Here is a 12,321-nt window from a genome sequence, read left to right on the forward strand (position 1 = left end):
AGTGCGTGTTGGGGGACTAGCCGGCCCTGGCTCCGTGGACCCAGAGCCAGACCGAAGCCCCTGCGGTGGATGAGTGGTGCCGGCGCACAGGAGAGGTTTGGGAAGCTGCCCACTTGAGGCTCCATTGCACCATCCGGTGCAAGAAGGAGCGGGCGGACCGCCACCGCAGTGAGGCACCAGTTTTCCATTTTGGTGATCACATCTGGCTCTCCACCAGGAACCTCCTGCTCGGCCTGCCCTGCAGAAGCTGAGCTCCCAGTTTGTGGGGCCATTCAAAGTCCTCCTGAGGGTCAATGAGGTAATTACCGATTAGAGCTTCCCAAAGACTATCGGATCTCACAATTTTTTCACGTTTCCCTCCTCAGGCCGGTGGCTGGTCTGGTCCCCTCGCTGATGCCGTCCCCCACGGCACCCCTCCACTTCCCCTGGACATCGAGTGTAGTCCCGCCTATGCTGTCAGGTCCCTTCTGAACTCCAGACATCGTGGGGGTTGGCTCCAGTACCTGGTGGACTGGGAGGGGTACGGTCCAGAGGGACGGTGTTGGGTTCCAGTGGACGACAATCTAGATCCCAACATAATACGAGACTTCCACCTTTGCCGTCCGGACCAGCCCACTCCTCGTCCTTCTGTGCCGTCCTCCTGGTCAGCGTCGTCCTGCGGCTTGAGCCGCGCATCCACTCCCGCTCCTCCTGTCACGTCCACTCCCTCTCCGGCGCTCTACGTTGCCGGTCTACTAACCACTGGTCCTCGCAACCCATCCATTATGCACACCTGTGCCTCATTAGGTACACCTGGACTTCATCACCTTCGTGATTACTTCCCCTTTATATAGCACTCCGTTGTTATCACCCACCAGGCAATATTGTTTATCTTTCCATGTTTAGACGCTTTCTTGTTCAATGTTCTTCGTCATTAAACTCACTAATTGCTCTTGCTTTCTGACTCCCTGCATCTACGTTACACTGATAGATTTTCAATCTGCGTGATCTCAAACAGCCTACTGTCACTCACAGATTCACAGACTAGCGGCAAATAAACTTGAACAAAGCGGAATCAGGAAATGAATGCCCACTCTCCATTGCTATTCATTGCAGATCCCGCCTTCATTCTGCTTAGATCAACTTTTTTTTGCATCGGTGTGGGAATCTGGTCTGGCGATAGGCTACTTTGTTTTATAGAGGAGCCGGTACGCAATTCCCCCAAAAATTTGAAGTGCTAGTATGACGCTCTGGAAAGCTTCGGCCCAAGTCAAGCACTGACCATTACACTATGAATCCAGATTTTAACACCTTGACTTTGACAGACCATTTAAATGTCTGGAAGTGTTAGTTCCAAAATTATTTTGTTAATTCACTCAATTGCATGTTTGTTTATCTTGTTTGGATAGAATATAATAGTGTAAAACAATTGATTTGTTGTAAACATACTCATTTTATCAAGAAGTTAACCATGTTAGCAAGCATTTTCTTATATTTTGACTGCACGCTGCTGGCTAGCTGCAACCTGATCTCATAGCATTTAGAATTATTCTGTACGTAAATCCGAGACACTCCTTTTAGTATGATATGTTACGCAATTATCACAACACAGGTTGTAATATGGCTTTTTTTCTGGCTTGGCTTTTCTGGTGATTTTACCCACACATCACTACTGGTAGGGAAGTGCTAATCATAGAAAAAAATATTTTGTTGATGTTTGGCAACACGTTTGTCCTGCTTTCATTACTCCTCATCACCACAAGTAACATGACAGGTCTATAAAAAGCCAAACAGGTCTCTATTGCAGTCAAAATGTGGAGTGGCGAGAGCTGGGAGGGTTCCGCCATAGTTACCAGAACAACAGGGTTCTTCACTTCTGCTTTCGGCTCGTAGGAAATGAAGCACATGACCTGGCCCTGCTGATGTAAGACGGAGCAAAGTTCAGATCAAACTACTCTTGCTCTCTCTCTGCAGATTACTGAGGGGACTGCTGTAGTGGAGGAGACACAGATTAGTGAGAGGTTTGAGGACTCACACATACACACACTGTACTGAAGGGCTAGAGTAGTCATGTCCCTAATGGTCAAAGCCTGCATGCCCTGACATGGGAACAGAGAGAGGGAGAGGGAAAGGGAAAGAGAGAACCCTTGTTTGGATTTAACAACTCCGATCCCCCTGGCTGTCAGTGGACTCATAGATGACTCTCACACAGGTAGGTACAGTTACAGTATATACTATGGGCCTGCTCTGAGACTAGACTTGTCAGGCTGTCTTTGTGCCAGGAAGATGTTTTATTACAGTGAGGTTGTATTATAGTGAAGTTTAAAAAAAAATTGTGTTTGGGAGAACAGGTTTATGTTCTCGTGAACAGACATTGCTCATCCACTCAATACTGCTTTGCTGTACTGGAACGAACCAGTTCTGTCATGGTATGAGGAAGAGCTTAGCAAAAGAGAAAGAGAGAGAGAGGGCTAGAGAGAAAGAATAGCGCTTGGTCCCCTTACATGGTTTTCACAGATCAACTTCAAGCTCATTCTCATTACTCAGTTATGTTTAAATCTGTTTCCGTGTGTACCAATAGAGCAGGGATAATGGGCAGCACAAAAGGCTCTGTGTGAATGTGTGTGTGTGTGTTCGCTCGATCACCGTAGTTCCTAAACACATCCAACCCCCCCACACACACACACACACACGAACACACGGGACAACCAGTATGAGCAAACAGAAGCAGATTTCCTTCCCTGCAGCAAGCCCAGTGTTACATCACAAGACAACAATTACATCAATTACATCCAGCCGATAGGGAGAGGGTGTGCGTGTGTTCCCTCACCGCTGTGTGGGAGACGAGCACGAGATGTAGAAGGATTAGTCAGTGATGTCATAAATCTCAACATTCTTCAGAAATTAAAGTGCAGGTGATCCAAAAGGTGAGCTAAACTCTCAATGAATTGAACCAAATGATTTGAACAGTTGGCTGGCTCCCAGGTGTACGTTTGTGTTGCATTTCATTCTAACCCCTTACCGTTCATATCTCTTTATAGTGCACTTTCAAATCACACCCTCAAGGAGTTCATTAGGCACACTTAGTTCCTCTGGCGTGTTCCAGTTCGTCTTTATTGTGAGTCACATGGTGACTATCTCAGAAAAAGAAAATTGAGAATACTCAGAGGTCTGCGTTTATTGTAGGAACTAGGGTTGTGAAATTCCAGAAACGTATCTCCCTCCATGATTCCCTCCATGCTCATTTGCTCCTGATTCTGAGAATCCTCCAACCTGTTTTTCTGACAAACATGGGAAAGTTTCTATAATTTTGCAACACTAGTTGAGACCTATAGGTGTTGTCATGCTCACCCTTCTCACTCGGAGCTGTTGACTGCTTAGAGGTTGATAAAAATTGTGGACAGACGGGGTCTATCAGTAGTCTAGCTTTCTCTCTTTATTTCCAATAGGCGAGCTGTTTATAGAGGGACTGAAGACAATAAGAGAAGTGAAGTCTGATTTTAAGTGTGTTCCTATGTCCTGCCAGTCTGCAAACAGATGTGTCCAACACTGATTATAATCTATTCATTAGACACTAAGGGGTAACCCAGACTGAGCCAACCAACCGGGAATTCTGGAAAAACTGGGGATTTAGGGGAAATTCTGGAATTTTGCAAACTTAGGTTGACTATCGCAAACACTCTGAACCACCCCCCTCGCCCCTTCCTCTTTCCGTCTCTCTCTTTCTCTATTTCACTCTCTGTCTCTCCTCTCTGTTTGTCTGTCAGGAGCAGATGGCTGACGTGGAGAGGATCAACAAGGAGACAGGGGAGCTGAGCGCTTCAGGGGAGCTAGCTACCCCCATGGATCTGAAGGAGGGAGGAGGGGGGGAGGGAGGTGGAGGACCCCAGCCCCATCCCCTACTGGTCCTCCGAGAGATGCTCCAACAGATGAAGACACACACACACAAGGATAGTGTGAACACCTCTGGCCAGAAACACACACACCTCTCCCCTGACCACACACATACCCAAAAGGAAACCATGGACCAGAGCGAGATAGACACACCCCTCCCCCTCGACCAAAAAGAGGAACACTTGCGCCGAGTCCTGCCTCTCTACATACAGGTACAGTACTGTGGTATCTCTGGTCCCATATGTGTTTGTGCGATCTTGCCAACTTCTGTGGTTATTGTCATGCCAAACAGCCACAGGAGTTGGCTATATGTCACAAACAGATGTGGGAGCAGGCTAGGTATCCCCTTGCTATCTTTCTCTCTAACTACAGGAAATGGCCATTATCAGATCATGTTGGTTGCCTCTGATGATAAAGTCACTTCTTTACTATAACCCAATCAGAGGCCCTTTGACCATGTTTATAGACAAACTGATAGGATTTATCCTACGATTTCCTCCCATAATAGCAAGTTAATGACAATGACAATCATCATGGAAAGTACTGTCCTTTGGCTGAATTCCAGCACTGATCTGTGTGCCATTGAGCAGGCTGCTGTGTGTGTGCGTGTGCGCGCGTGAGCGAGTGTGTGCGCACGTGTGTGCGCGCGTGCCCATTGATCTGGTTAGAACCATGGTGATAACTGTAGCCACAAGCATAGGCAGTCTCTGAGTCTTTCCCTTGAACTAAAGGAGGGAGTTTTCACGTGTGACTGGTGTGTGTATGCACACACACACACACACACACACACACACACACACACACACACACACACACACACACACACACACACACACACACACACACACACACACACACACACACACACACACACACACACACACACACACACACACACACAGGCTCCATGATCTGCGCAATGGGATTTCCCCAGTATATAGGGGTCCATTCAAACACATCACCCATATCCATATCTTCTTACAGGTTTCAATGCAGACACTATACATCTGGTGTTGTGTGTTGTTATTTGGTGTATCTGATCCTGCAGTGCATAAAAAGAGAAACGAAACCTGCATCTGTGCTTCTGCTAAATACTAATTCGTTGCATCCACTATTCCAGTCAACCTTGGGTCAGGTTTTTATCTGCAGTAAGACTTTTCACTGTAAAGTAAACTAGCAGCACTCAATGCTAGCTAAACCTAACTACAGTAACCATCTCTCCCTCTCTCTCTCTCCCTTCCCTCTCTCCCTATCTTTCTACTGTAGGTATGTGAAAGTGGTGGTGGGACAGAGGAGCTGGATCTGAGGAGTCTAGCTGCTCTGACTGCAGACACTGTGGTCTCCAACATCCATGACATACTGGCAGAAAAACCTGCAGGTATTTTATGGTCATCATGCCTTTCTTACGGTTATGGCATGACTTCCCTCTGTGTTCAGCGCCACTAGAGTTCTCTTCAGTCTTATTTCTCTGATAAACTTTACTGGGTTACTGCAGGTTGTTAGAAGGAAGTGTGTGTGAGCGTGACTGTTTGTGTGTGAGCATGTTTGCATGTTAGCACTACCTGACTTCTTTAGAGAAGTGGATACTTCTGTTTCTAATTCCAAACTATGTTTTCGTGTTGTACTGTATGTCCTGTTTCTCTGTTAGCTGTGTGTTTCTCTGCTGTACCAGAACCTCTATACAGATAACATAGTATCTTGAAGTTATTGGTTTAATAGTTTAGTGTTTTACATACCAGCACAGTATGTGTGGTTTAGAAACTTAGTCAAACTGAATAATGAAACAGAAATATACCTCATGCAGACCTTGGTGTTTGAGACTAGAACGTGAGAGTAGTTTAAATGGTAAAAATGCTATTATTAGAGAACTCTGCTAGTAAGTGTGCTTTCAGTTTGAAGATAAGGGTTTCCTTTCCTATCCACTAGGCCCTTCAAGTAGATCTGAAAGGAATGGCTACATACAGTGTAAGAAATATGGTAGTAGCTGCTCCACCTTGCCCTTTGATACGCTTCAGTGTCTAAGGTTAGGTGTTATGGGGTTGTTCCTGGACAGATGTGTATGTGTTTCTACGCCTTGGGTGTATCTGTGATTCTAACCCTTGTTGTGTCTCCTCTTCTAGAGGAGGCTCGCTACGAGGTGCAGCAGTTCTTCCAGAGAAGAGACGAGACGGACAACACAGAAGAAATAGACAACAGTGAGATAGACAGCAGGGAGACAGACAGGGCAGAGGAGACAGGCAGGGGGGGAGAGTCACACAGACAGACAACACAGACAGACAATGCAGGATGGCTTCTGTTGAAGACTCTGTCTTTCCTGACTGCTACAAACTCTACTGTGAGTGAAGTTAAACATGTTTGAATCTAAAGCATGGCTACCCTGATCCTTTAACAGACTGACTGTGGTTTACCACATTATAGTTTAACCTGTGTACTGTAGTCTGAAGTCCCAGATAATTGGAAGTGAAACCATCTGGAAACTCCCAGTGTTGTTTAGTTAAATGATGATTCAGTGTGTGATAATTAATTAATAAATCAGAGTTGTTCCAGTGCATAGGTCTTGACAAGCCCCTCACAGACAGACATCACCTTGGTGGCATATTTTTAGTAAGCAATGCAATGTCTGTGTTTTTGTTGTCAGTTAAGAGTTTGAAAGGCAAGTCATAAAAGCTTATCAGATTTAATTTTGCTAAGAGTAAAAGTTCCTTCTTTTTTATTTTATTTGTGTTTTCTCTCTCTTTAGGAATTGCTGTCTTCAATAAAGCCAGATTATATTGTGTTCTCTTTATCTGGGAGGTGATTTGGTCAGTAAAGTCAGATTGTTGTGTGTTCTTCACTATTTTTAGGAATTGATGTCTGTAGTAAAGCCAGGTCTGCCGGCGGCCCTGGTGAAGTGTCTCTACCTGCTAGTGTGTCTACCGGCCCGGAAGGAGAGAGCAGCAGTAGAGACCTTTCAAGAACTGCTCGTACAGGTGAGTCTTCTAGTCTATTTCAGCGGTATCCTCAAGGTTAGAGAGGCTGGCCAGTAAGAGCATGGTTGTCTGTTCAAATCCCAGTGCTGATAGAGAATATCAGTCTATAGTGAACAGTGCTGGCAATAGAATCTCAGGTGGTCCATTGTAGTTCAGTTAGTAGAGCATGGCGCTTTGGCGCTTATAATAGTGGGTTTGGTTCACAGGACCAACCATATGTAAAAAGAAAGTATGCACACATGAATAAGTTGCTTTGTATAAAAGTGTCTGCTAAATTATGTACATTATTATTAATATACAGTGTGCCACCTACTGTCATGTGACCTTGATCAAGGCACTTAACCCCTAACCTCCTCTCCTCCTTAGGTTCTGTTACAGCTGTGCAGTCACCCTTCCAGTGTGGAGGAGATGGTGGAGACTGAGGAGTTGCAGTGTCTGATCATCTCGCTCACATCACTACACGACCAGACTAGTGCCCCCTGGAGGCACCAGGCATCACGTGTCCTCAGAGCGGTCTCTGCTGCTAAGACACCCAATACCGTCCCCTTCCTACAGGGTGAGCTGAAGTGCAAAAATTCTAATTTTAGTAGTCAATTACACGAATATATTCAGTATTAGTGGCCCATGCAAGAATCAAACCCACAAGCTTGTTGTTGCAACCACTGTGCTCAAAACAGGTAGATATTGAACAGGAGTTGAGTTGAGAAGAAAGGGCTGACATTATCATCAGAATAAACCAACATTATCTGATAATGGCCATTTCCTATTATTCAAATTTTTTATGTTTGCCTAATCAATGCAACACTGGTGTTTGATTGCAACATACAATTCCTCAATTGAGAGTGGTAGAGAGTCTGTATCAGTTTAGCTTCAATTATTGGTTGGATATTTTTCCCATCAGTGATGTAAACCAAAATTGGTTCTGTGAAAGTACCCAGAACATTCCTTAGGTCGTGGCAAATGTTCTCATAACAAAATAACTGACCAGTCGTGGGGAGGATTATAGAATATTTGTATGAAAAATTAACCTGATGTTGCAACAACGCTCCTAGAAAACATTTATTCTGTTCTTTAAAGGTTCCCAAAATGTTTAATTAGGTTGTGGGAACAGTCTGCTGAGAACAATATGTGGACATCACATTAGATATGTTCCCAAAACATAAAAATTGTCCAGTTGGGCAGATGATTCTACAAAGTTTATTTTTGGGTGCAGAAAAACATTCACAGAATGTTTCAATAGGTTGTTGAAACATCATGTGGACATGAAAAGAGATTTAGTCCCAAAACACAAACATTATTACAATATTTCTATTAGGTTGCAAAAAACTATTTGCCTGATTTTGCAAGAACATTCCCAAAACACATTTTTTCTGTCCTTTAAAAGTTCCTAAAACATTTATTTAGGTTGTGGGAATATTGTGAAGATATAAGATAGGTTCCCAAAACACTAAAACTGGTTAGTTGTGCTGACATTCGGATAATGTTTGTTTCAGGGTGCAAAAAACATTCCTTTGATGTTGCAAGAATGTTGATAGAACAGCCTTTCTGAATTCTTTAAAGGTTCCCAGAATATTTAATGAGGTTGTGGGAACAGTGTGGGTACATTACAAGAAATAGGTTTCCAAAACAGAAAATATGCTCTGTTGTGATGACATTCATACAATGTTTAAGTTAGGTTGCACAGGATATTCTCTTAATACTGTAAGAATGAAATGTATTTTTATGCTGTTCATAGCATATTTGTTTTAGATTTAAAACTTCTTGTCAATAGGGGGGCGCTGTTTTCACTTTGGAAAAAATTGTTCCCAATTTAAACGGCCTCGTACTCTATTCTAGATCATACAATATGCATATTATTATTACTATTGGATAGAAAACACTCAAGTTTGTAAAACTGTTTGAATTATATCTGTGAGTAAAACAGAACTCATTTGGCAGCAAACTTCCATACGGGAAGTGAAAAATCTGAAAACGAGGCTCTGTTTCAGGGCCTGCCTATTCAATTGCCTTATATTTATCGATATGCATGCACTTCATACGCCTTCCAATAGATGTCAATAGGCAGTGGAAGGTGAAATGGGGTGTCTAGCTTGATCTGAGGTCGAACAAGAGCTTTTGGAGTGACAGGTCAAACATTTTGTCAGTTTTCCAAGGCGCACAAAGGACCTCAACATTGTCTTCTGAAAAGCGTTCGGAATACACGGCGAATATCTCCGGCTCTGATTTTATTTGATACATATTAGAAAAACATCATAAAGTAGTTTTTTTTCAACCGAGTTTTATCAGTTTATTCAACGTTTATTGGGACTTTTGGAGTTTTCCGTTCTTTTTCGCCAAGAGAGGATGGGAATGTGAGCAACCTTGGCTAGCATTGTGGCGCGAATTCGACAGAAGAAATGGACATTCTAAAACCAAACAACGATTTATTCTGGACCAAGGACTCCTTGTACAACATTCTGATGGAAGCTCAGCAAAAGTAAGAAAACATTTATGATGTTATTTCGTATTTCTGTGGAATATGTAGAATCCAACAGGGCAGAGAATATGTGAACGCTGTCTCACAATAATGTATTTTGTATGTTGTAGTAAAGTTATTTTTTTTAAATCTAACACAGCGGTTGCATTAAGAACCAGTGTATCTTTCATTTGCCATACAACAAGTATTTTTATGTAAAGTTTATGATGAGTTCTTTGGTCAGATTAGGTGAGTGACCAAAATATCACCGGACATTCTGGGAAAATGTTGCTACGTATTCACAATGTATAACCACGATTTGCAGCTCTAAATATGCACATTTTCGAACAAAACATAAATGTATTGTATAACTTGATGTTATAAGACTGTCATCTGATGAAGTTGTCCAAAGGTTAGTGATAAATTTTATATCTTTTGCTGGTTTTTGCGAAAGCTACCTTTGCGGTGAATAAATGCGTTTGTGTGTTTGGCTATTGTGGTAAACTAATATAATTCTATATTGTGTTTTCGCTGTAAAACACTATAAAAAATCAGAAATATTGGCTGGATTCACAAGATGTTTATCTTTCATTTGCTTTTTCCCCATGTATTTTTCATAAATGTTTTATGATGAGTATTTATGTATTTCACGTTGCTCTCTGTAATTATTCTGGCTGCTTTGGTGCTATTTTTGATGGTAGCTGCAATGTAAAACTATGATTTATACCTCAAATATGCACATTTTCGAACAAAACATAAATGTATCGTATAACATGTTATAAGACTGTCATCTGATGAAGTTGTTTCTTGGTTAGTTACTAATTATATCTCTATTTTGTCGGTTTTGTGAAAGCTACCTATGCGGTGGAAACATGGTGAAAATATGCGGTTGTGTGTTTGGCTATTGTGGTTAGCTAATAGAAATACATATTGTGTTTTCGCTGTAAAACATTTGAAAAATCGGAAATGATGGCTGGATTCACAAGATGTTTATCTTTCATCTGCTGTATTGGACTTGTGATTTCATGAAAATTATATTATATGATATCCCTGTCCCGTTAGGCTAGGCTATGCTAGTCAGCTTTTTTGATGAGGAGGATCCCGGATCCGGGATGGGTATTAAGTAAACATCATGTTCAATTGATGTTTGCGCAATATAACTTTTACCTGGTCTTGGAGGGTCCTCAGAACATTTCAAAAACATTTAGAAAATGTTATATTTAAGTTTTACCTAATACAGATGTAGGATTTTAATTTGATCACTCTTTTGTTGCTGAGAATTTTCCAGCACTACAGGAAATGCAAACTTGTAGTGTATTTGAGTTTTAAAAAGGCTTCTTGAGTTTTTAATTTCCAGTTTGAAATGTCTGACTTTATTTGCCCTAAAGAACCATTTATCAACCCCTACAAAAATGTCCATTAATTATAATGAACATAAAAATTGACATTTCCTGTCCTGTTGCCACAGGATGATTTTCCTGCTGTAGCAAACTGGCTCAATTAAGATCCAACATATGTATAACCACAACATTCTCAGCATGCGAATTTGTAGCTCCATAAAGCATAAGAAATCAAATTGGAATGCCTCCCCAATTATGTTTCTCTCCATATTTAATAGTAATTCACATTTGAGGAATGTATTGTCAATGATATAGGGACACATGGCATTTTAATTTCATTCATAGAACATTCGAATAGCATTTAATCGTACAAATGCAACCATATTTTCTTACATTTCATACTGATGTCAGATCTTAATTTGACCTTTTTTTGTCGCAGAAGGAAAATAATGCAGCAGCAGAAGGATTTGAATGAATATTGAATAATTAGAATTGCCCGGGGGGGGGGGGGGGGGGGGGCAGCGGGGGATGGTGTATGGTGTTTATAGGCTTTACAATAACTTAGACTGCAGGTCCACTGGGCGTTAGTTCAAGTAGCCTACTTAGGCTACGTGCAGGCTACAGCGCATCTCATGTGGATTATAATACATTTGCATATTTGTAGGTGTCACGTTCCTGACCTGTTTTGTGTTGTTTGGTATGTGTTTAATTGGTCAGGGCGTGAGTTTTGGGTGGGTAGTCTATGTTATGTGTTTTCTATGTTGGGTTAATGGGTTGCCTGGTATGGCTCTCAATTAGAGGCAGGTGTTTGGCGTTTCCTCTGATTGAGAGTCATATTAAGGTAGGTTGTTTCACATTGTTTGTTGTGGGTGGTTGTCTCCTGTGTCTGTGTATGTTGTGGCGCCACACGGGACTGTTTTCGGTTTGTTTGTATGTTCGTTCTTTTATGTAGTCAGTTTCCCTGTTCATGCGTTCTTCGTGTTTCATGTAAGTTCGTCGTCCAGGTCTGTCTACGTCGTTTATTGTTTTGTAGTTTGTTAAAGTGTTGTCGTGTTTTCCGTTTTGTAAATAAACCATTATGTCATCATACCTCGCTGCACATTGGTCTTCCGATCCCTCTCTCCTCTCCTCGTCTGAGGAGGAGGAAGAGCTAGAGCACCGTTACAGGACCACCCACCAAACCCGGATCAAGCAGCGGGTTAACGGACAGCGCACGAAGCAGGATTTCTGGTCTTGGGAGGAAATCATGGAAGGAAAAGGACCATGGGCTAAAGTGGAAGTGAATCGCCGCCCATGGGAACAGCTGGAGGCAGCTCGGAGAGCGGAGGAAACCGGAGAGAGGAACCGGCGTTATGAGGGGACGCGTCTAGCACGGAAGCCCGAAAAGCCCGCAAGTACTACCCAAAAAATTCTTGGGGGGCCTAAGAGGTAGTGGGTCTAGGGCAGGTAGGAGACCTGCGCCCACTTCCCAGGCTAACCGTGGAGAGCGGGAGTACGGGCAGACACCGTGTTACGCAGTAGAGTGCACGGTGTCTCCTGTACGTGTGCATAGCCCGGTGCGGGTTATTCCACCTCCCCGCACTGGTAGGGCTAGATTGAGCATTGAGCCAAGTGCCATGAAGCCGGCTCTACATATCTGGCCACCAGTACGTCTCCTTGGGCCGGCTTACATGGCACCAGCCTT

At 42.8% G+C, this 12,321-nt stretch overlaps 1 protein-coding gene across 1 annotated transcript in view; it reads left to right on the plus strand.

Annotated features, from left to right (window-relative positions):
• The first annotated feature begins 1,881 nt into the window (after positions 1-1,881).
• wdfy4 (WDFY family member 4) overlaps positions 1,882-12,321 on the plus strand; it is a 181,772-nt gene continuing 171,332 nt past the window's right edge. Inside the window, exons 1-6 of the mRNA XM_055920327.1 lie at positions 1,882-2,191; positions 3,747-4,085; positions 5,140-5,251; positions 5,994-6,208; positions 6,717-6,842; positions 7,209-7,398. Of these exons, the coding sequence (XP_055776302.1) occupies positions 2,177-2,191; positions 3,747-4,085; positions 5,140-5,251; positions 5,994-6,208; positions 6,717-6,842; positions 7,209-7,398 (997 nt within the window). The 5' untranslated portion in view covers positions 1,882-2,176. The remainder of the gene's footprint in view (positions 2,192-3,746; positions 4,086-5,139; positions 5,252-5,993; positions 6,209-6,716; positions 6,843-7,208; positions 7,399-12,321) is intronic.

This window comes from Salvelinus fontinalis, chromosome 1 (genome assembly GCF_029448725.1).
Source record: "Salvelinus fontinalis isolate EN_2023a chromosome 1, ASM2944872v1, whole genome shotgun sequence".
NCBI lineage: Eukaryota > Metazoa > Chordata > Actinopteri > Salmoniformes > Salmonidae > Salvelinus > Salvelinus fontinalis.